General features: G+C 46.3%; 1 protein-coding gene across 1 annotated transcript in view; it reads right to left on the bottom strand.

The window, feature by feature from the left end:
- Positions 1-25,559, bottom strand: part of CTIF (cap binding complex dependent translation initiation factor) — a 207,081-nt gene that overhangs the window by 143,096 nt on the left and 38,426 nt on the right. The window contains exons 2-3 of the mRNA XM_067316080.1: positions 13,339-13,551; positions 7,374-7,457 (exon numbers count right to left, since the gene is read on the bottom strand). Coding sequence (XP_067172181.1) covers positions 7,374-7,457; positions 13,339-13,518 — 264 coding nt within the window. The 5' untranslated portion in view covers positions 13,519-13,551. The remainder of the gene's footprint in view (positions 1-7,373; positions 7,458-13,338; positions 13,552-25,559) is intronic.

Genomic DNA, 25,559 nt, shown 5'->3' with positions numbered 1-25,559 from the left:
CAGCATGGGGAAATGAATTAAATCATAAGTACGGAGACCTTGCCAGCCTCTTTACAGAGCCCACCCACTCTCTAAAGCTGATCTTGGAAGCCATGGATTTGGGGCATTACTCTGCCCGCTGATGTCAATGGATTTAAGCCAGTAAGCAGAAGACTTCACTGGGGACTTGAGTTTATGTTGCGGTGCTGCTGGTAACGGGAGTCTCAGCCTAACTTCAGCTGCTCAGCATACCACTGTGTGAGACAGAGATCCTGCCTGCCTCTGTAGTATCCGTTACAGAAAATTTCCTCACATTTGACCCAAGGCAGTTAACCGGCACTGATGTCTGCAATGAAAATCTCTGCGCTGCATGATCAAATAGGGATTGCGAGAGAAAGCTATCATTTGTCATCTCTCTCACTTATCATGTTAGAACCTAGAATACTAGGAATCCTAGGAAAATACTAGGATACTAGGAAAATACTAAGAAGTAGTGAATACTAGGAAAATAATACTAGGAAAATAATATTAAGTATTACTATATTACAGTATTTAATTATACTATAATATACAATATGACAGCACTGTAAAGTATAAAATAGTACTGCACAGAGTACTGCAAAGGACAGGATTGTGTTACCCAGAGGATGGCATCCGAAGTAAAGCAGCTTGCTCTGCGGTAGCCACCCAGATTTTATTGCTGAAACATTTCACTGGGGGCCAAAGAAAATCTGAACATCAATCTGTACCACCAATCTTCCCTCCCCAAAACCCACCAACTTTCCTCTATAACGTGAGAAATCTGCATTGATCCTGACTTGGGTTTTTTTGCACTTTCTGTAGAGTTAAGTTTCACTGCACATTGAAACCTGCTGCTCGCCAACAGAGACAGCCTTCACACATCACCCCATCCTGAGGCTGCTTCAGGACAACCTGGACGATGGTCATACTATTACCTCTGCTTTGGCAAAGTAGCAGCCTTTTCAGTCATGACTTCACGGGGTTGAAAGCCAACTGCTGATCACCGGGGGCGGGGGGGTTTGAAGCTCAGGTGAGTCACATAAGTGAGGGGACCTGAAAATTATAACTGGATCTGCTCTTATCCCACCCCACCCAAAGACGACTCCCCCAGGCTATGTCTCACAGATGCAGGCAGGCCAGATGTTCTCCGCCTACAGTCTGAGCTCACACAACGGGAAACACTTCCCATGAGGAAGTGTTTTGACACATTAGCACAGCACTATCTTTCCTTGAGTGATGGAGACATTGGGGATAAGGTTTTATGTAAGATTAATTTTGATTTTGCGAAGACGTGGAAACTTCTCACGCTTACATTATCAGCTGGGCTTGGGTGTATATTCAGATACCCTTTGTCAGGATGTGCCACGCATAGTCACAACGGCACACAATCCCTGCAAAGCACTCGAGGGCTCTGTCCCTGCTACTGAACAGCACAGGGAGTTTTCCCAAGCACCAAAACTTCGACATTTTATGCTGTTAATGCGTTAGGACTGTCCCTGGGATGCTTTTGGCCCAGGCTAGCTAGTCCTGGTCAGACAACACACAGTGGAGAACCAGCACAGGTGAGGGACTGCTCTCAAAAGGCAGTTTGCATGTGCTCACCCTATTCTGGATGCTAGGAGTGTTTAATAACATACGCGAGTGCTGTTCTGTGTCAGTTATCAAGGAAGAGTCCTAAACACATTTAACTTATCAGCACAGACATAGCCTAAGTGTTTGGGACAGACACTGTAGAGGCAAACCAGTTTAGGACCTAAGAAGTGCATTACAGGATGTCCTCTGCTGAGCTGGAAGGCAGGCCAGACCTTTTTTAACACTGAGTTCGTGATTTGTTTCCAATTTCATTTTATTTTATAAGTCTGTGTGCCACAAAAATAGGATCATCTTTCTTCTGCATCTCCAGTTCCCCCTCATTTCCCAGAAGCTATTTTTGGATTAGGGACAAATTCAAAAGTAAAATACTTGTTTGACCTTCTGTTTCCAGCATCAGATATTCTGGTCCAAGAGGATGGGGCTTTCTTTAACAAAATGCACCATGTTCTTTTCAACCCAAGAGAAAAAGTTTTAAAATCACCAACTTTGCCAATCCCAAGTCATCAGACTACTCAAGTCAGGTGCTTCTCCCCACTCTTCCTTACCCCCAATTATAATAAAATCATGAGACTTTGCTCCCTTACTGTGGTCTGTACATTCAAACTCCCAAGATCAACACAGTCTGCTCTTGCAAACAACGGAGAGGGAATATAAACACATCACAAATAAAGACTGAAAAGAGCCCTTTAAAAACTCTTCTAAAATACGTTTTCTGTGATGTGCAAACTATAGATTGGAGTGGTCTAATTAGCGACCTGAGGATACTTCCAGCTAGCCCAGGCAAGAACAAGGATGGCTATCTGAGCAGGGAAAACAGCCCAAAGAGTGGAAAGGTGCTATCTCTGCCTGCCACAGACATGCTGCTGTTTCTACTGCCTTAATGGGAAGGCAAACCAGGTCACCTCCTCCACCATCAGCCCCTCCAGAAGAACGGCAGAGGGGTGCCATCGGAGGCTATGAGGGACCTGGATAATCCGGTTGGTGCTCATGATGTGGTCCACATAACCCATTCGCTCCTTCACAGCTCACTACGAAGACAACGTGACCATCTGGAAAACCTCCTGAGGTCCCCAATCATGCAACAAGTCCTTGCTGCACATGGTGAGACAAAAGCACACCCATAAACAGTAAAATAAATTGCAGTCCCATTTATTCCCAAGGCAGCAGGCTTTCACTTGGTGATGATGGGTGACATCTGGCCAGGAAGGAGCAGTTTCAGTCCTCCCTCTCCTTCCACCTAGAGAAAAGGGACAAAACCCACAGAGCTGCTCTGCTTTTTGTTAATGCCCTTTCCATACAAAGGCCCTTGGATGAAGCTGCTGCCAGCCCTTTCGTGGATAAACAGCTCTGCTGGATCTCTGAAGACATACCATACCAGAAGCCTTTTACTTAATGAATTGCTCTCAAAAACATATCAAAGAGTTTCCTATTTGCAACAGCCTCACAAGGGGAATGCAAATAAAGTATTATATAAAATTTTCCCACTTTCCCGCTGGGTCTTTTTAGAAAAAAAAGATCCAAACATAAAAAGATTAAGAATGATTCCATTATCTAAACTTTCCTCCTTTATATTGGCATTATGGTGCACAGACAGTATCTTACACGCATCAATGGGAGCGGTTTTCACCCCAGAGGCTCACATCACACTAATACACTTTAAGGGGAGCGCTCAGCCCACCACTCAAATGCAGGGAGGCTTAGCAGAGCACAGCAATGTTATGCAGCAAACGAAAGACATTACTGCTCACACTGAGAAACAAGGAGAATTTCAGATGAGCAGAATGCAATTATATATGATTGGGATTTTCTCAGCAAACCGAGAGCTCATGAAATGTATGTCATGAGATCTTCCATGACCATAAGTAAGGCAGTTTGATCCTTTCTTCCCCACAAACCGCCTTTTACTAGTCGCCTGCCCACAAAACGGGAAAGATGAGAATAAAAGGTTTCCAGGGGAAGTTTTCTCCATTTATGAACAACTACTTTGCACAGGCTGCCCAAACTGCTGAGCGTTGCCCTATGGGCACTGACCCCAATACAGTCTCTCACAGTGGCTAATAGCAGATATCTAACCAAGGAGCGTAAGAAACGCGGCAAGTATGGGGTGATCTTTCCTGGAGACACCCTGAGAGCTACAGAAAAACAGCAATATAGCAACACCCTGGACTGGAGGTTGCATCAGGACATATTATTACCCATAAATGGGCACATTATCCTGGAACTCCTCTCATCCCCTTGTGAATCCGCTTGCACAACATCTTGTGGATGTTTATACACATACACATTATAAATATATATAAATACCTATATAAATACATAATGCACCTCTACACTGCTGGGAAAAGAAAAACTTTCCTTTCATTTGCCTTAACTAGGCAATTCCATGGCGTATGCCCCAATTCTTGTATTGCAAGAAACGACAGTCACTCCCTATTTCCCTTCTCCCTCAACATTCATGATTTCACGTGTCTCCATCCTAAATGGAAGGACTCTCACAGCTCTCCACAGAAGATGCCCTTCCCCATCTCCAGTGCGAGGAATATCATGGTCACTGCAGACAGAGATATGTAACCCATGTTTTCATAGTAGCTGAAGTCAGTAAAAATTTTACATCCAAGTATTTCTCAGCTAAACTGGTGCTTCTTGCGCAACTGGCAATATAGAAATTTCAACAGGAAATAAAATATGAAAACTGAAAATTCCTTTTTCCAACAAAACCTCCCAAAATCCATTAAAAATTGTGACAAAAAAACTTAATAACATCCCTTGGGAAATAACCCCCACCTTTTTTCCCTAGCAGGTTTGAACAGCGACTGATAATTTACATTTAAGACAAATACCTTATTAATGAATTATTTTTTATGTTTAAAGCTACCGGTTGAAAAGCAACGGCCAGAAACAATAATAAACGGAACCTAATTCTCCCCAGCAGTGTTTCAGTTATACATCAGTAAGAGAAAGCAAAGCGTTGACTGGGCAGAAGAACAATAGCTTGCAGCTCCTCTTTGGTGCCAAGGAAAATTTGTAACTCGCTGTTCAAGGAAGCCGAACATGGAGAGAGCTAATTATTAGCTCTGCTGCAGGCTGGGAGAGAACCCAAACGCTGGGAAAACAGATCAGAAAGCACAGCTTGGACATATGTGAATGTTATTTGTATATACAAAACAAGCTCCCCATTGGAGGAGATCAAAAAGGCTCAACAGCCAGGAAAAAAAAACAAAATGGAATAAAAAAAGACCAAGGCACAAGGCAGATGAAAGATGTCAGGGCTGCGCCGATCTGAGTCAGAAATGCATCACTGATGCTTGACCTCTGCCTCCTCCCGCGGCATAAATCCGCCGGGAGACCTTCGTGTCAGCACATCAGCTGAGCCCGGCAAGCCAATTGCCGCTTGGCTGCTTCGGACTCGGGAGACTAACCTGAGACATTCTTCAATAGGAAAAAAAACAATCCTGCTAATATCCTGAGCGACCCACGGAGGCTTAACGGAAACCACAAGTCTCCGATCTGAATTTCAAGCAGCCGGCTGAGTTAGCATGCAGGAGGCGACACGGACTGGGGGGAGGGAACCGCACTGAGGATTTGCTGCTGAATATTTCAGAGTGGCCGGAAGACGGCAGATCAAAGCCGTAATAAATTGAATCCGCAATTATGCTTGCCACCTTCGGAGGCTCATCTGAAGCAGCGTCTTTGTGCAACGTGCATCCTCCAAGGTGACAAGATCTCTGGGTTTTGTCTCCATTATGCAGAGGTGTTTGTATATAAAAATATATCTTCCTTTCCTGAGTGCTCTCAGCTCCCTTATATTAAGGTACATAGCATGGAAGAGAAATGTGAATTTCTGTCCCACAGGTGAGCAACTTTCAGTGCAGTTCGCTTGGACAGGAATCTGTTCTGCTCGGGAAAAGCTGTGCCTGGAACGGGGCATGGAAATTGGATACAGACTGTTCTGAAGCTGCATGTTCCCACACACCCAGGCTCTCTGCTTGCTCTTTGGGGAATGGCTCTCAGACTTTTTTGCATGAGATCCCATGCATGAGACCGAAAATTGGAGGAGAACAAGCAGGAAAAGAGTACGGAAATCACTTGCCTTAACCATCTTCCCTAGGAGATACACCCAGTGACTGCGGAAACTGCACCTGCAAACATTACTTTACATTCTCAGTGCAGCAAGAAATTTTAACGGGAACAAGTTCACTTTGTCCTTATTTACTCCTTTCTACAATCTCTCCCTTCCCCTCTCTCTGAACAGATTTACTAGTGCTCCCCACATGCTCTCACATCTCCTTGCTTTCTCTTTCATGACTGCAGTTCCTCCTTCAGTCTTCATCACACCCATCACTCAGCTGTGGCTTTCTTCCCACCTTCCTTGTCCTTGATGGAAGGGGCTTTGTTAGCGTCTCTGTGTTTCAGCTCATCCATGGTCACCTCCCTGGAGCAGGAAACAGAGCCCAGGAGCATCCCGGGACCAGACCTCAAGACTCACAAGCCAGGACACTCCAGTCCATACCACAGGACCCACCAGCTAATCCCTGACAGAGAAACAGCCCCACAATTAGGAATTAAGAAAGTTGGTCTTATCCTACAGGTTTTTACTCTCCTCGCTTGTTTTGTGACATGCTCTAGCTTAAATTCTTCAAGTCCTGCGATGCATCTCACACAGACAACCTGCTTTTCAGGTTCAGAGGCAGCAGCTGACGTGGACAGAGTGCAGTTAAGAGAAGGCAACAGAAATCCATCTCCAGTGATGCCAGGAGTGCTTGGTAGATACTCTTCATTGCTGTTTGCACTACATGCAATTACCAAAAACAATTCACACTTAAGCTTCCACTAGGGCTATCATTGCAAGCACAACACAGGCTCTCAGGATTTGCAATTTTGCATCTTCTCTCAGCTAGCCCTCTCAGCTATTTAATCCTCTTGCCTGCAACAACACCCTTGTGTTGCAGTTAATAACCCAGCAGGCACGTAACTTCGACGTGTAGCTACACAAAGCTCCCTTATCTCAGTTATGTCTCATGCTTCCAACTCAGCTTTGATGCTTCAAATTGCTCCCTCACACAGGTTGTAATAAGCAGCTCTTCAGGAATAAATGGAACACTCTGCATTTCCGTTCCTTTATTACAGAGAAATAAGCTTCTGGTCAAAGCGATGTGCATGCTGGGAAGTTCTTCATCTCCCATGGTTTCAGTGGGGGTGAGCTTTCCATGACAGACCGAAGGGACAAGGTCTCTTGCTGCGCACTTGCATCGGACTGCGACTCAAGAAGGGCAATGAAGCAGAACGTGAACTCAGGATGGACCTGCTCCTTGCGCCCCAGCTTCCCTTCGCACCAAGCAACGCTCCTCAGCTCTGAAATGGGTTTGGTAGCTCAGTAAATATTTCTCCTCTCTCTTTGCTAGCACTTGGAGCACTAGAAATCTAGAGAAGTTTCCTGTTGGGGCTTGATGAAATATTGATAAACAAAGGCTAAGTGGTACAAAACCACAAAAAAAAGGGTGCACAAAAGCAAAAAGATGAAAGCGCAGCCATGTCCAAGCCATTACAGCCCAAAAGTCCTGCTTCTCAAGAGGGCAAATCAAGAATTTCCACGCTTGTTTTTCACTAAGCCTAAATATCCCTGCTCAGCCTCCTTGAGAAGGAATCACTGCAATGCCCAGCAGGTCTCTGTCCCTGGGGGAGGGAATGCTGACAGCACAGAAAGCCTCCGTGCTCCTGGATGACACAGCAAGGAAACAAAAGCAAGGCTTTGGTGAGGAAGAGCTAAACACAACCCCTACCTGATTGTGTTCGTGAGACGACGAGCCCTTCCCTCTCGATGGGGAACAGCTGCCATCAAGCTGCTCACTACAGTCCGCCGTCCACTGCAAAAGGGATAGAAAGGCATTGTGTAAAATAATAGCTGGGTCGGGGAGACTGCTGAGTCAGTCCACAGCACACAGCAAACACCAGCCGGCCGCTCTCCGATGCCACGGGAATCACTGTACAGGGCCCCCACGGGAAAGGAGGGAGGACCTCAAAGGCTTTGGCCCCCAAATGGTCCAAATGGTGGTGAGAGGGAAGAGTCACGAACAATTGCAAGAAATTGAAAAAGAAGCTGTCACCATTGAAAACTTCCCATGTCAACACGGACACGTCTGGGGAGAAGCTGCCCAGCACGCCACCAACAATGGTGGGTCTTTTATGCCCGGAGGAGCAGACATCCTAAGGAAACTTTGTTATACAAACATCCCCGGCACTTCCTTGCAGACTCCAATAGTATTTTTAATATATTAGGGATGGCACGGCCAACTCGGTATGTCCCAGACCCAGCTTGACTTGATTACTGTTTCGCATGGAGTCCTGCACAGTTTCTCCTTCTCCCCACCCTGCTTAGTTTAATAACAGATATGAGTCCTGAGCTGCCATAGTATCAGTTCAATTCGACCACATAGGATCGTGCAGCAGAACAGGCAAGGGCGCACATCCTCCCCATCTCTACAGCTAAGCACCTACAGATAATTTTACTAAGGATAGAAAAGTCATTTCCACAGAAATGTTTTATTTTTTTAACAAAGCAAAAATCATAGCCCCAAACTGCACATTCTGCCCGTTTTGATTACATCTCTCCAGCTCACACTGGCTTTCCTTCACGATGAAGGAAGCGAACGTCGTGGGACTTTCTGGCTCTACAGGACCATAAGCTGTTGAGCCCCGCAGGGCAGCACAGCACATTGAAGAGGACAGCAACTGTGGAAAACAACCTACGACTTCTTCCAAAGTTTGATAGCAAGCTGCTTGCACCAAAATAACTCTGTTTGGGGTCATTTGGGGATTTTTTTCCAAAGAAAAGACGCAATACATCATGCTGAAAAAAAACCAACCAAGTCTTTTTCACAACACAAACATGAAAGATACCATCTAATCCAAAGTCAATTTTTTGTTCCCCCCAAAGCTGAGACTGAACATTTTCAACCAGTCCCTTTTCTGAGTCTTTTTGCCCCGGAACTGCTTGACTGAGTAAACGTTGCAGAGAGAGTCACTGCTTGGGCGACATTACAAAGGCCGAGGCGCCGAGAAAAAATGGAAAAATCGATTCCATATAAACAGCAACCAACTGAGAGCTTCTCCACAAACAGGAGCGGCTCACCCGTTACGTTAATAGCCCCCACTGCCGCACAGAATTGAGAGGAAAGTGTATTTTTCCTCCGACTTGACTCTCTCTTCTGATGGGAGCATGGTTCGAGATACCCATGTGATGGGAATGCCTGTACTTTACCTTCATTAGATTAGCTATAGACTTAATTTCCCTGCAAGTGGCTTGCAGTGTACAGGACTATTTAATATGCCCTTCCTTTCTCAGGGCAGCAGTTATTCCGGGATGCTGTACCGGCTGAGCATCGCGTATACAGGGTTGAGTGGATTTATCCTCTCTCAGACAGCGAAAGCATTATTATAGCCACAAGGAAGCGAGCCACAGAGAGATTAAGTAACTTGCCCAAAGTTAAAGATTAAGTTGCTGGCAGAACCTTGCAGTTAAAAACAATTTTCTTTGTCTCAGTCCAGTGCCTCAACCATAAAATCATCCTTCTTCCTCCAGCTCTCATTAAAAGCAAACGTGTTACCTTCAATCAGGCTGGCAAATCAATTCATGAGCCTGCGCCAGCTTCCGGCACAGCCATTCCAGCGAGCGGCAGGATACGTGCACGTTTATTTTTTGCTTTAATAAGAAGCGATCAGAAAAAGAAAACCAGAAATACATGATTTCTGATCATTTCTTATGCAAACTTGGGGTAAGAGGTAGGAACACAAGTATATATCCTTCTTAAGGCATCCCTTAAGACAACTTGATGAATGCAGACGACATATGTAACATCTCTGCCTCACTTCTTGCCCCATGTGCAGCCCTAAAATATATTAAATGCTGCATTTTGCTGGAGTTTCACATAAAATTCCCACTTCCAAGTAGACACCAACAATGTGGGGTATAACCACATTTAGCTGCTTAATTTGAGATGCCTTTACAAGTGGTTTAATTAAAAGGCTGGCTGTTCAGCTCTTTCATTATTAGTCTTTCTTTTTTTCCCTCCCAAGACACTCAGGTTTTATTTCAGAGACTCTGTCCCTAGAATTGATGTAAAGAAATCCAGCAGCTCCCTTTGAAAAGGCAAAGTTAAAATTCCATTTCCACAAACGGAAGGTGGATTTAGTTGTTGCAACCGGGGATCTTAATGGAAAAATTGTAAATGGGCTGTCATGAGAATTAACAGCTTTTGCCCCGGAGATACCGGAGGGAGCCCAGGGCTGGTGGCAGCGGTTTGGGCAGACTGCCCTTTGCTGACTGCACTCGGGTCAGCGGGATAAGTTTGCAGTGAACACCAGATTTCATTTATCCTTTCCTTAATGGAAAAGGGGAATCGGGATGAGTATTCTTGCACCATCCAGAATTAAGCCTCTTCTGAGCCGTGAAGTGGTTGTAAGACTTTGACTACTAATTTATTCCTAATTCAATAGCATTTCTAAACTTGGCACATTAAAGCAAGCGGTACTTGCCTGTTTGACCTGAAGCCCCTCCAAAGCATCACTTCAAACACAGTCATTTTCCAGCCTTAAGTTAAAAAATGCACTATGAAGTACTCCGAATCACTTGATTTTTAAACGTATTTTCTCCTGCTTCTAATGGCTTTGATCCTCAATTTGTAAAGACCTCTTTTCAGCAAACTCTATTCTTAAAAAAGGTTCCTTTTAGCGTTAATTTCTTCAGGCAGAGCTCATATTTAAAGGGTCCAAAGCTCTGGATCAGATCCTCAGCTATAGCAAACCTGCATAGCTCAGATAAATCAGATAAGTGCTACTTACATCAGATAAGGAGTGGATCCTTCATATCTCTCTCTCAAGCAAATTTCTCTCTGACAGACTACGGGACATTTGCTTTTATGATCTCCAGTGCAATCGCACTTGGAAATACGGTGCGGTGAAAGGGAGAATCGAACCCTTCCTGGAGTTCACGGAAAAGAGGCTTTCACTCACTATGCCGACCGCTGCTCCCAATTTACAGGTGAAACAGCGGCAGCCAATCAATAGACCGGAGCGTGAAATGAGAAAGAAAACCTGCAACAACAAAAAAACCCAAGAAACCGGAATTCTGCGCTTCCTGCTGCACAATGCTACATGTTTTTCACAAACTGCAAGCGCCGCCTTCGTACCGTGAAGTTTTCAGCTGGCTTGCAGCCTGTATGGAAAGAGCATGGATTTTTGGCATCATTCATCACCCAGAAATTTCAGAAACAAGCTAGGAAGGTCTATGCAAAAAAACGAAGCCGTCCAGCCATTGCCCTGATGGGGTTTACCCAGCTCTGCTCCCATCGCCAACACGAACCGCTGGCTTCGCAACAGAGCCGATCCATCTTGAGGGATCCTAGCACTGCACCGACGAAGCCATGGCAACGAGGTGATAAGTACTGATTGGGTGTAAAAGCTCTCTGCTAAGGTTTTCTTGCTGGGTTACCTGCGGCTGGGCAGGCTTGCTGCAGGGATGCCCAGCGATCGCGCTGCCCCGGCTTTGGGCTAGCGGAGGTCTCGCCCGGCCCTCGCAGCGGCATAAAGGCAGCCGAAACTCTGCTTTGCGAGTTGAGGCTGATCGGATGGGGACGTGACTGCGCGTCCGTGCTCGGCCCAGGTCGCACGCGATCGCCAAAGGAGCTACGGAGGCAGCGCAGATGACTCTGGAGCAACGGCCCAAGGAATACCGGCATGCCAAGGCCACAGATCCCATGTGCGGCCACTGCATTCACAAGTCCGGCTTGGGAACGGCTCCCAGGGCAGCTCCGCTCTCCTCCTGCAGACCGGCTCCTTCTCCCCATCTCCTTCCCCCCACCTCGCGAGCTGCTTACAGACCAGGCTTTGCCGCCACAGCCTAATTAGCCAGCCAGCATTTGATGATTAAAAAGTGTTACAAAGCCCCAGCCTGAGCCCCCTCTGGACCGAATCCCTGGGCAAAGGGAAATGATTCACTTCTCCCCCAGGAACTGGTATCCCATCCATTATTAAAAACCTCCCGTGCTTTTTCAGAAGCACTGACAAGGCTTAATGGATATTGCTTCATTAGCCAAGTGCCACAGAGAGGGAGGGAGGGACTCGGCAGCACTGATCCGCCGTTACTCAGCCTGTGTCGAGGCCGGCAGGGACTCGGGGCCTTTGGGACCCAAGCACATGTTTTCCACATACCTTCAGCCCGCGTTGGCCAGGAAACAGCCCTGTGAACCCGTGTGACGCCCGCGTCCCTGGACAGCTTCCCCCAGGGCCCGCCGTACCTGTCCAAGGACCCAGGTTTGAGACGTGACAGCTGAGCATCGTCCACATCCCAGCCATGGTCAGGGCTTGGGAAGCCCCCAGGAAAGGGTTCCCTTGCAGGGGATCAGTCTTTCACCGGTGCTTGTGAAGGACCTGACACGACACAGTCCCTGCTCCACTGCCGAGGTTACAGCAGTGCCTGGTGCAGCTCAGATGCATTTCCAGTTTCAGATACCTAGTGATGGCCATACCCTTGGTCTTACGATCTTTCAGGCAAAGGCCTTTTTTATTATTATTTGGTCCCCATAACCAGTGTGCCAGTGTTCTGTAATCTGAGTATTTTACTCTACCAAGACTCCTGCAAGGTAGGAAAGCACCTCTGTTAGCCTCACGCTATAACGGGAAGGTCAAGGCAGCCTAAGGTCAGGCTCCAAATCTATGAAACGGCATGGACTGGCGCTCACAGCTCGCCCTGGACAGACTTCCTTCTCTAGGCTTCAGTTTGACAGTTCGCATCTTTGGCAAGTGTCTGGCACCCATGGCACCAGATTCCCAGGATTTCCCTCAGACCAACAACAGTTCAGCAGATTAAATCTCTCCTTGCATTGGACCTCAAATGCCCGTTTTAAAAATGACATGATCCCAGCTGGATCTGCTTCTAATGACAGCACCAAACCACATCTTCCCTAAGCGATCCCTCTGTTTGCTTGGTATTCACATCCTCCGCAACAGAGCAATTTTCTCCTCTGACATAACAATTATGAAGTAAGCAAACAGGTTATTATACATATCGAAACGCGCAGCAGTTAAACTCTGTTAGGGAGCATTTGGGGCTTTTGACTGCTTTTACTCATTCAGTCTTTTCATTAAAATCCCTGAAGACCTCTGCGTATGGATGGAAGCAGTACAGGCATCTAGGACTGCAGAAGCACTTCTCGGTACTGAATATTCCTCGGGAGAGTCCCTGCAACTCATCCCGAGCCAGGCAAAACAGTCTTCCGGCATTTTTCTGGTGAAGCACTGGATTGACCAGAGGCAAAGAGAGGGGTTCTGCTCTCTTGGCCCCCCTCCTGCATCCGATGGCACTTGCACATGCACTCCTGGCCGTTACCATGCACCCTTGGGAGGAAAGCGTGGGACAGCCATGCATTACAGCCACGCAGTATTTTCCTTTATTTGAAACAGGAATCCCGGAGAAGTCAAAACTTCAGCGCACATCTTTAGACTACTTAACGGAAAAATCAAATGCGGCTGGCAGGAGGTCTTTACTAACCACTTGGAGTCCTCATATTTGGCTGAACAAGAAAGCTGCCCAAAATCCAATATGCTATTCTGCCCTGCTTCATGCAAAGTTGCTTTAGCTGAACCTGCTTCCCTAACAGGGGCAACAAGCTGTTTGCACAAATCACCGGCTTCCCTATAACCCCAGTCCCCTCGTTTTGCACCCTGTTTTAAATTGCATCCTTCACTAACCTGTGAGACGTTGGACTGCGTCTTCTCGCTCTCTCCGTCCCCCTCCGTTTTATCGGTCAGCAAGCCTTGGACTTGGTACTCCAGGACGTAGCTGTCAATGAACCTCTCCAGCTCCTCAATTTCCTGAGAACGGCTACTCCCTGCCTCGGAGGAGGCAGATGCCACGGACGAGTTTTCCATCACTCCAGGTAAGAAACTGAGAACGGAGGGGGCCTGAGAAAGAAAAAAAAGACAGAAATTAATTCCTCATCCTCTAAAATGTCAAGTCTCCAGAGCAACGCCTCTCTCTCACACACCCACACAGACACCCCAGTCTTCCTTAAGGGATAATCACGAGCATCTATTTTTACTTTCTACAAATCCACTAAGTATAAAAAGATGCCAGGTTAGAAAAAGAGCAGCCAAAGTCTATCGGTTACTGCTGGCAGGATGCTTTTTGCTGTGCTCCTGTGTTTCCAACAACACTTCAAACAAATGACCGGAATACAAGCGCTGTATCTTGCAATAACTATGAGGGCATTTCCTTTGCAATACCTTATGGTGAGAATAACATAAGAACATAGGACCAGGCTCTAAGAGCGACTCCATTCAGAAACTGCTGCGTGTAGCCCTGGACCAACACGAAACAAGGATTTTTTGACCACAGCTGACGTATGCTCCAGTGCCATCTCTCCTGTCTCAGATTGGCAGAACGACCTTGTCACACCTTTGCAGAGTGACCATCCATACTGACTGTACAATATTGATTGCATTTGAGCTCCATGAAGAATGCACATGAGCATAAAAAGGTCCATTACAATGGTAACACTCTTCCGTCTACGGACTTTGCTTATCCTCCTCCTTAAAACCAAAGCTACTGAAAGCACAAGAGAAAAAAACTAATACAGCATATATTTGCCCATGAGATCAGCTGCCCCCAAAGCAGCAGGGTTATAAGTTTCAGGTTGAGGCTGGGGAGGACAGATGGGATGTGAGGAAGAGGATAATAACTGAAAGGCATCTCTAGGACCACTGCAGTAAACAAGATGTTGAGTCAACACCGTGAATGTTAGGGTTCAGGGAGGAGGTTTGCATGTGGAGTGGAACCAGGGATCACACCAGAATCTATTTTTAAAACCTCTGGTTGTTAAAAACGTATTAGAAAGAGAGAAAAAGAGAAAAACCCTGCAAAGCAACAAAACATTTTCTATGTCGGCCAGTTGGCTGGAAACCGTGGAAGAAACCACGCATGTCTGAATCATGGTATTCTCAGGCTGACCTTAATGCCTAGCAGAGACCTTGAGGCCCATCGCAGTAACAGTATCTCTGCAAGGAAAGGAAGTACAAATCCCTTACATACAACCTGCCACTTTCGTTGGTGGCAACAGCTTTGTCCGCAGGCTCAGCCAGAGCAGGGCAGGCCCCCCTGCACCTGGAGACACCACCCTGCCGTTGCAAAGGGCACAAATCCAGGTTTGTTTCGACCAGACTTTGGCACTTCTGCTCCCAGATCACATCCGTGTCTGCTGAGCTGCCTCTCCGCAGAGAGCTGTGGATCGAGCAGCTCCTTCGTTTCCCCAGTCTCCCTGCTGCCAGAGCAAACCAAACAGGACTGGCCTGGAGGCTCACACCACCTTCCCACCTAACCTCAGGCGTCCACCCAACCACAAGGGTGCTTCTTGGTGGATAAAACCCTTGACGACCTCATTAGCAAGCTAGCGCAAGATCTAAAGGTGAAATGCTCTACAGAAGACATCGGGACTTTATGATGGTTTTAACATAAGGTATCCTCAGGAAGTGAAAATCTTCCATGACTTATTCTAGGAATCTCATGGATACCTCAGCCAAGATGCTGAACCTTTAGATAGAGACCACGAGTGAATCACTAAATGTTCTGTATGCGGATTTAAAACATATTCTTGACTGCTATAGCCAAAATACAGAGCAGAGAAAGGAAAGAAGGCTGTGCAAATACAAACAGATGCAGATACCAAATTAGATCATCAGGTCTCAGGGCTTCATTCAGCTACCTAATCATCTAGAGAGCCCAGGGTATACAGGGCCTCCAGTTTCTAGTCCAGGAGCACAGCTATCTCAGATGACCCAGCGTGTGCACTGCAAGTCACAGGCTGGGGAGATTTCCAAAGGTCGTGCAGGTTATTCCCTACCCTTAATTCTGCAGTTTTCTAAGGAGTTTTCTCAGCAACTGATCTGCCTGACACTGGTCATGTAACAGCTCCATGGGGCTGACATCTGTAAACACAAAGATACCAACTCTGGCTTAGGAAGACTGAGTCCTGGAAGCAGGGCTAATATATTGGGGAAATATTGCTATATAAAATAGGACATACATTATATAGATAGATAGGATTCTTGGTCTGACCCAGGTCACTCTTTTGTTCTTCCAGTACACCGAAGACCCCCACACCAGACACTTGCCCATCCCGTGCACCCCATGAGTAGGGACGTACTCGAGTTGTACTCAGATGTAGCGTGGAACCAGCTTTTGCACCTGAAGTGGGAATGAGGCATATTTGAGCTCCTCACCTGCATGGATCCTATCCGAAACACAATTTAGATAATGATAACCATTAGATATCTGTTCTGGAAGCTGAAACAGTTGGTCCTCTGGTGCTATTTAGACAGGAAGGGTTAAATATGTACATGTAGATTATTGCTAGCAGAGTAAGAAGCCATTATCCAGGGGCTTATGTTACAAACCCTATTAGGATAGTCTTATTCAGTGTGCAGATCATCACGGAATTAAGAGTTCTGCTGCAAAACAAAACCAGACCCTATCTACATGCCTACCAATAATCCCATCCTCTCTTCCCAAGGCCAACCCATGTGAACACAGCCCCCCCCAAACACACACACTCTTATACTTGACTTTAAGTGAGATAAGAGACTGAACTCAAACCATTTTCATCTCTTCTGATCTGAACAGGCAATGAGAGTCTTTAGCAAATCCTGCAGTTGTCCTTTAACTAGTGAATAAACACATAAGGAATTCAACAGTTGCCATCCAAATCAATTGAAAATTGTGCCTCTAAATGAAGAAAAGCTGATGAAACCTCAAATGCAGTATTATTAGTAAGGGCAGCTCTAATGATGTTCAAGCTGATGCTCCTATATGCACCACTAGTGCACCGATCCCAGAATACCATAAAGCTCCTTTGCAAAGGCAGTCAACTTTGCTCCCTACCAACATATAGGACATTCCCTGAATGTCACTGAAACATCACTTCTCCGGCACGGAACAGGGCAGCTGCTTACCAAACCATGCCTTTACTAGGGAAAGAAATAAAAGGCATGTTCCATAGGTACAGAAAAGGCACGGAAAGATACTCATGCAGTCTCCTGAAGACACCTTCACACCTCACGAACCTCATGACACCAAGACACCTTCACCCTTGTGAAAATGGCCATGGATGTTTTTCTAAGCAAGACATGGGTTTACACAAATTTCAAAGCACAAGGCCAAGCTACTTTCTGCCTGAGGACTTACTGTACAAATGCTGAATCACTGCTCAGTGCTCATACAATAAACCTGAGGCTCTCGGGATGCACCAGATTTCATGTGCGTGCTCAAATCAAGCGCACAGAACCATTGCAGCTGCTATGACAGGCAGGTTGCTGGAGGGAGGAGAGCTTCACGTTGAGCACATGTTATCGCTGCCAGCACTCAGGATTTCCTGGGAGGTCTCTTAAAGAGCTACTGACCACAGCACAAGTCGCTCGGTTTGCAAACGCTGGCTGGAATCACAGCATAAGCTCATATAGCTGCAAGCTCCTTGCTAGTCATACGGCATGTTCTGTGCCTCTCGGCTCCAAGGCTCTGGGCAGCCTTCACAAATTAAAAACGGAAACAGCACGAGGAGAGGCGACAATTCCTACAGATCACTACATGCTGCAAAATACACATGACAACCCCAGAACACAAATCTCTTCACAGCAAGCACGTTTAGTTCCCCCAAACACCACAACCCCAGCAGCAGGCACAGAACTTCCTGGCTGGCGGGTAGTCAAGACTGTAAAAACGGCAGGGATCTTTGGACAACACAGCCCTCAACTCCCCTGGCTAAGGGGGAAGGTGGGCAGTGAAACCAAAAGACAAGAAAGGCCATCAAAATTACTATTTTCTATATGGTATAAAGCCTCTGCCACAAGAAATCAGAGAGCTTAGAATCTCACCAGGATCCTGAAAAGGAATAAACACAGAAAACATCCCATTTATCCCTGGGAGAAGAAATGGGAGTTCCTACCACGTTGCAGGCCATGAAGGTTTCATCCCTCGCCCTCTTCACTGGAAACTGGTGTTTACAGTCTGTTTTGAGACAAGTAGAAAATCATCAAGCAAATCCTAAATGAGTCACGTATCATCCGGAAAGGAAGAAGAAAAATCTGTTCCCAACTCATGTAATTTCCAGCTCCTGAACTATTGCTCATCTGTCACTTCTGAACAATTGAGGCTACATTTGGAAGCAGCTTAGAACGAGCAGTTCTGGCCTAAGGATTTCATATGCTCGCAGAATTATTCCCAAATGTGCCCAGACTGTCAAAAAGGCTCATTATGTAGATCAATATCACACATTAGCTCCTGAACAAAATTGTGTGGCATGTTAAAAAGAAAGGAAAAAAAAGAAAGGTAGAAAAAAAGAAAGAAAGAAAGAAAGAAAGGACCCCCAGAGATCATGCCCTAGGGGAGGGCATGCTTCTCACCCTCTGGCTAATTAGTGCCAATTATGGAACGGAAAGCACCAATTATTAAATAGAAAGTGCTTTTAAAAAAAATAGAGTTGAACCCTCAGCTGGGAAAATAGGTGGCCAGAACATGTGTCCTCAAGGGCATGAAATTGTGCGGAGATGATAAATCGGTGGCAACATGCAGGAGGGAACAGCTGATACAGGTGCTGTGATATAACGGCATCGTTTCCGAGCCAAGCCATAGCTTGCGGTGGGGGCTCGGCAGGCCCAGCTGGAGGGTATCTTCCACCCTCTGGGGCCACATGAATGCCAGAGGGTTTTTCGCCTTGCGTAAATGACACTGGTGGAAATGAAGCCAAGGGAAGATCTCGATATGTGACTGAGACATAAAATACACGAACTATGTAGAATAAAGCAGAGCAAGAGCTAACATATAGCACCCCACTCTTTGGTGGGGGGGGGATCAGCCCCATGACATGCCAGCACTTTGCTGACCAGCAACATGACAGACTGCGGCTTGAAAGGGAAGACAAGCTAATGTGGGAATTCGTTTGTCCAAAGTCATGAAATTCAGCAAACGCAAATCACAAGTTTGGGATGTTTCTAGGTCCTTAGGAAGATACTCTTTCGGCCAAAAACCAAGTCAAGTTCCAGTACCTTCATCTGTCTCTGAAGGAAACTGGAAAAAAACACTTAGCAGAAAGAAAATTACCCCATGCTTAAGGAGTGATGAGTTATCACATCCGCGTGGTACAGGATTGTCATTTTACACAAACACCCTTAGAGCAGATGAATGGACACTGACAGCAGAAAGCCTGGGTAGTAAGTTGGTTGACAACTAGCTCTCATAATAAGATAAAAGACTAGCATCTCGCAGCATGTAATCTCTTTTATATGCTTAGTCTGCACAGAGTCAGTGTGAATCATGTAATGACACAGAGACCAACAACCCAACGTGGTTATTCCAGTGATAGCTCTGTAACCTACTTACGATACTGGATCCACAACTGATACGTCACTGCCACCAAATCTAGTGCTTCAACAGAGAGAGAACAAGCACAGAATCGGCTTGAGATGCTGAGATTTCCCCCTCAACCCTTGTGCATTGCCTGGGGGACTGAAAAACTCAAACTGGAAGACCAACGTGTCTATGCAAGTACTGCCAAACATACACCCTTCTGAATTCACATTCTGATGGCACTCTCTTCCTACAGCTGGGTTACTTGGTTAGGACCACACCTGCCTGACCACTACAGATAAGGGGTAATATCCGGATTCAGTGTCAACCTGGTTTTGAGCAAGGAGCTGGACTAGAGATCTCCTAAAGTCTCTTCCAACCTGAATAGTTTTATGATTCTAGGAGATGTTCAAGCACTTTATCACAGCCCACAAGCCTCATCCGCTCTCTTAGTCTACTTTTTCCATTTTCAGCTTCATACTTCATTCTGAGCAGTGTCTCCCTGTTAGAAGAGTCTCTCACAGTTATTGTGCAACTGTCTTCCCCACTTCCACCAACCTGTCCAAAGATGCCCCAGCACTTCCAGAAACATGCTCAGGCGAGGGTTGCTTTGGTCACCAATCTCCATCCTCTAGCACCTTTGCAAAGTAGGGCCTTTTCAGCTGATACCTATTGATTTCTGTGCTTTGCCTCATTCTACCAAGTGTGAAATGCATGCACCCTAAATATGCTTGACATCCCAAAAGGAAAACCAGAACAGTCACAGGTTTACACAGGTGCATTTGCTGGTTCCCTGATCCAGGGCATTATGGGTTTCACTTGTGCCAGCAGCAGCACCTCCATGCTTGAAGAAAAACTCTCTGGGAAATAGGCTTCACAGTGCAAGGCCAGAATTCCCAAATTCACCTGCTGAGTCACACAAACTGTCTGTCCCTTCAAAGGAGAAAGATTTTGGAGTTCAAGCTGTGGTTCTTCTTCCTTAGTAAGAGACAAAATCAAGGGCAGGCCTGCTCTACTATGAGGGGAAGCAGCTAGCTATATCTAGAACAATTTGAGTCCACCAGCATAGATTTACTCTCCACACTGATGTCTGACTAATGCTAAACCTTTTCTCCCTTTCCAAAATTGACGTTCACTATCCGCTGACCCAGAGAACTGTTATCTCACTGTTTGCTTTATATCTTGTTTTCTTCTAACAGCCACCAGGAGAACGTCTCAACCTAACCACAGGTAAGAAACATACCTATGCAAACAGCTGGTAACAGTCTTCCTTACGGCTCTATGGCCAGCAGCGTGTCTACACCTGTGACTGCCCCGAATCACTGCTTCATCTAATGACATGACACTGCACAGAGCCCGAAGCTCAGATGAGGACAAGGTGGATCACACTTGCCAGTCCAAGGGTTATGACTCCAGCCCTGAATCAGGTGCCTTTGGGTCAAGCCTGTATGCACAGCAGAGCTGGGTCACTTCAACCAGCCTCCCATGAAAACATATGTTCTTGTGAGCTCTTTGGAGAGCGTTGAATTTGAGTTAGCATAGGGCTTACTGCCAAGGATTCCCAGACCTCAGGTATGGTCCTATAAGGAAATTAATAGAGGTCCACATCCAACCTCTATTTTTCTCCCTCTGCTCCTCCCTGCTCCGTCTTCCGCCAAAGAAAACCCGCCTACTTTGTCAAAGCACAAAGGCTATACGCTTCAGGAGGCTGAAAACCACCTTACAAATCTTTTCTACGAAGCCCATGTCACACTCATTAGTATGACCACATAACACGGAATCAGCAGCAGAAAAAGTTTATAGATGTGCAAACTGTTTATCATTACCTATTAATTGCTGACATTATTGCAATAGATAATTATTGTTAATAGCTGCTATTTTAAAAAGTGATCTAAATGGGGTTCTTCCTTTAGTCCTCTAATGATACAGTTTTACCTTTAATCAGCAAATGAGCTCAGTAAGAATGGGCATTTTTATGACATTTGTATGTTTGGTAACACTCCACTTGCTTCATCCAGTAGACAGAGGGTGGAAACAGCATCTACAGAACAGCCTGGTCTATTTTGCAGCCCTAGGCCACCGTGCAGGACGCCAAGCCCAAAACATCCCCCACCTCCAAAAAGTCCTCCACATTTGTATCAAACTGGAGGAACAACCTGATAAGTCCCCTAGAACAACCCTTCCCTTAAGTGAAGGGCAGGGTCTTTTGGTCCAGAAACTGCTGACATGGCAACTCTGTCAGCAAGACTGCTGCCCACACTGAGATCTTCCTGACACCAATTCTTGCTCCATCTCAGCAAGAAAAACTGACACCCCAACCTACCCTTAAAGCAACAACTGCACACTTCCTTGCTGTATCCAAGGCCCAGCCTGGTAGGGTATCAGCCATCGTGACAGCTGATAGTGCTAATGCTGTCATCAGCTTCCACCGAGTACACAAAAGGCAAGCTAACTGCATCCAGTGTGGCACCATGAGAACAAAAATACCAATTTCTTATCAACTAGTGGCACGTGACCAAATACAGTTACACAACCCAATGCCAACTTTGTTTTTCATATAGAAATGCCAAGGTCAGGGAATATACTGAGCAGCTGCTGCTCCCAAGCATGCCTTGAGAATACATGAAGCTCACCTAGCTGGGGTAAAGCTCGGGGATTTGTGCTAGACAGCCTCTCGAGGGCAGAGCAGTTGCCCACACTCACACCAGCACTCACGGGCTTGTCTTGACCCAAAGTTTCCTTGAATTATGATGCCGGTGTTGGGCCTAGCTTAAGTTTGGACCCATACTCAAGATATTCACTTCTAATGTTGTGTTCACCAAAGCTGACTCACTTAAGAAGTGGTAAAAGAGAGGGCTCAGGAAAGCAAGTGTTAACATGACCACTCTGCAGCGAGGGCGCAGGCTAACATCTCTGGGATGCCTGCAATTCTCCAGTGCCTTCCTGTAACTCACCATCATTTGCCTAGAAAAGAAGAAAATGTTCTGCAGCAATTCGCTATGAAAGACTTTAAACAGGGTTAACTTTGAGCAGAGCTAAGAAAACACAGAATGTTCCCCCAGAAGTCTTAGCCCTAGTGTGGACACAGTAACCTCACATTCATTCGCAGTAGGGCTGCTCTTACTTGGGCTAGGTGAATTCAACAGCAGAACCAGGACTGCAGGCTGCATTCAAGACATAGTGAAGATCACCAGCTAAGTGCCAAAACATCCCAAGAAGGTCAGTAAGTACTGTTACTGCTTTGGCAGAGAAGGAAACTAGAAAAAGAGATTGCTTTTGACATTTTTTTTTGCTTCCATAGGATGCATGCTGAAAGCCTAAAATGCTTTCTCACACATGGCATGTCTCTTAGAGAACTCTGGGATAGATAAGAGAACCAGGAGCATCATGCTGTTTGCACATACTCACATAGTGCAATTGGGAAAAGGATTTTTCCCCCCAGCTACACTGCCAGGAGTTGATACTTACTTAACGTTAATGTTTAAGTAAGACAGCTGGAAAAGATCTGTGTTAAATACAGAGTCCAGGCAAAATTTCCTAATATAGCTACTTAGAATCAAACATCTCAAGATTTAAGTACCTGTATCAAAGTTCAATTATTAAAAGGATCAACTACCACCAAATCCCAACATAATGGCAAGTGTCCAGCCCATCTTTCCAATCACTTTGCTGCAGATGTTTAGAAATGGGTTTAAACGACTCACTCGAAACATCCCAGCTTGAAAATCTAGGCCTCTTCAGTCCATATCCTTCAGTTAAGTGCTGAAAAAGTTCCCATGTTAATTTGCTGTTCCTCCATTATCAAAATGCAGGGCAGAAGGAACAAAGAGCAGTCAAGCACTTTTTAACGTATTTGCAGAAGCCTTACACAGGGTGCATTTTCTCCCTGCCAGTTGCACTTCCCCGAAATACTACATAAAACCTCAGGCCAGCCAGGCGCTGCACCGAGTTGTTTAGAGGCAAGCTCTGACAGACCCCAGAACTACTCTGACAGATCACTAAAAACATTTCTGCCATATGGGATTTATCATGCCATGTTTTGCTAAGAAAAAGAGATGCTTCCTATAAAAGGAAGCTGCAGTGCAAACTCCTCTTGTATCAACACGGCCACCTCCTTCTCTGCCGTGGGGTGGTAATCGTGATTCACGGCTCAAGCGCTCGCCCAGGGAAGGCCATGCATCTCGTGGCAGCACCCCACCATTAAAGCTCTAGGTGGGCTGTCTACGTATTTATTCCTCCCTTGCTTCCAAGTGCTGTCTTCTCTGGCTTGACTTCATCTCCTCTGCAAGAGGATCCTTCTGTTTGCCTGTGTCAAACGTTAGGCACGCGTTGTGCAGCCGCATCTCAGAGCCACGTGATCAGTACACATCTCATCCCAACGATGGAAACTTGCACTCAGCAAAGCAAACGTTCTCAAGAGAACAACCCCAAGACTTCCAGGGGAGCATGCTAAGGCCTCAAAGTCAACGTTATTGCCCCACAACCCGACCTTCTCCTGTGGCAGGTACATAGCATCACTGTTTCCTCATGGAAGTTATCCAGGGCATCAGAGTCATTGAGAAAAAGTCCCGGTTTAAGCTAAGTAGATAGGAACAAAGCCTGAGCTTGTGATACCAGATGTACTTAAAGTCAGTCTTAGAAGTGCAGTCTGGTCCATATGCGACTGGCCACACAGAGCATATCAGGCAGAAGAAACAAAATGCCACAATGCCCCACTGCAGCAAGCCGGGGGGGAAAGCAGGGCAAAGACACCCCAGAAGGTCTCTCCACACCTGCGACCTCCTGTAATCCAACAAGCTGCATCCACTTCAAGCCCCCCTGGGGTGGACACACAGCCCCAGCATGAACTGAGACTACTATCGTATCAGCCCACTCCATTTAAAGCTAAGCTAATCAGTCAGTGTAGTGCATTTACACTATGACCAGCAGAAAAAAAGGGGAGTTATTTACCTGTGACCGCACGGGATCAGAGTATAACAAAGTAAGCCCACTCCAAGGAATGCTTCGGAGAGGTCAGGAGAGAGGCTCCAGCCCAGACCAAGCCGGTAGACACTGTGTTCTGTCCACAAGCCGCCAACGTGAGTTTTTATGTCTCTTGCCTCACTTCTGATTCTCACCCCATTGCTCTCTGTTCTCTACTGCAAACCACTGTGGGACCTTACCAACCAGCGAGATGACACCCTGCCCTGCTCACTCCCTCGCTTTGGGGAGCGGTGGAAAGCAAAGAGGCACCCAGGCAAAGTCGCCCTCGCCCTGCTCTGCCTGTTGCGTTGTCCAAGCTGTATTTCAGCTCTTTCAGGGCACAGGGTTCTGGCTATTGTTTGGCTAAAAGCCCTAAATTACCTACTTTCAATTTAATATCTGGCTCCAAGCAGGCTGAGTGTTCACGTCAAGCAGTAAAAGCAGTCCCTTCCCTCTCTGTTGCCTGCTCCTACTGCTCACAAGGAGGATATAAATTAGCCAAGAGTTAAAAATCTAAGTCATAAAGGGTTCTTCTTCCTAGGTACTGCCTGGGCCATAGACACACGCAGAGGTTACTGCAGGTTGAGCTCGGCTGTGATTTTACAACACAGCAGCCTTTCCGAGGGAGCTGCCCACGTGCACAATCCTTCTGCAGCAAGACAGGTAATTTCACATCCCTACCTAGAAGGTAAGACGTGTTGCTCTGACTGCATGGTGAGAACATCCACCAGGGCAGCAGAGCATGGCAGCTCTCCTATTCCAAGGCACACGACCTACCTGATATAAATTACTAGCCTTTGCAGGTCCATGATATATAACCGCTAAGAAATGCTCTGCTATTTCTACAATGAGCAGCTGTTGTTTTACTGCGCAGCGTGAAGGAAGGGTACACCAAGAACATGCTTACATCTTCACCAACACAGCGAGCCACGAACTGGACACCAGAGCCCTGCAATATTGCACAATTTTAGGGTCACACTGGTTAGCTCGGCTCTTGCTGAACCAGTATAGGTAGAGTTTCCCCTCCGGGGTGGACTGGGATCCACAGAGATTCGCAGACAATCTTTCTGACTCATTCCCAGAGCGTTTTGCATTCTGGCAGCCCAGCTCCATTCCCAGCAGTGCTGTCAGTCTCCCAATAAAACACCATACAAAGATGCACCAAGCACATTGCAGATGCATGGGCCTCTTCCTACTTCTGCTGAAGTCGATCCCAACCTTATCAGGGCCTTCAGGTAGAATGAAGCCCTTCATACACTTTGATTTCACAAACTGTTGGCTGTTGGTGAATGTCCTCGCAGTGGTAAGTGCAGAACAACCTTTGGCTGCCTGTGCACTTGGGGGTCTGAACTATCGCCTATCACCATGGTACCTGAGCTTGACTGTCGGGCAGCCGGCTCGCTTCCCAGAATCTCCTTTTAATGAGCTCCTTTCACAGCAATATTTTCTCTCCTCTAATCCAGCAGATTTCCAACAACAAGCAATTAGCAATGTGTCTGTCTAAAATGGTGCGAGCGTCCTGGTGAATGAAATGAGCAGTTATCTTCATTGCCAAAGGCTAACTTTCATCTCGAGCAAACTGCAGAAACAGTCACTACGGAAAATGAAGATAATC

Source organism: Apteryx mantelli, chromosome Z (genome assembly GCF_036417845.1).
Source record: "Apteryx mantelli isolate bAptMan1 chromosome Z, bAptMan1.hap1, whole genome shotgun sequence".
Taxonomy (NCBI): domain Eukaryota; kingdom Metazoa; phylum Chordata; class Aves; order Apterygiformes; family Apterygidae; genus Apteryx; species Apteryx mantelli.
The sequence above is the reverse complement of the archived record's forward strand: the minus strand, read 5'-3'. Positions and strand labels throughout refer to the sequence as shown.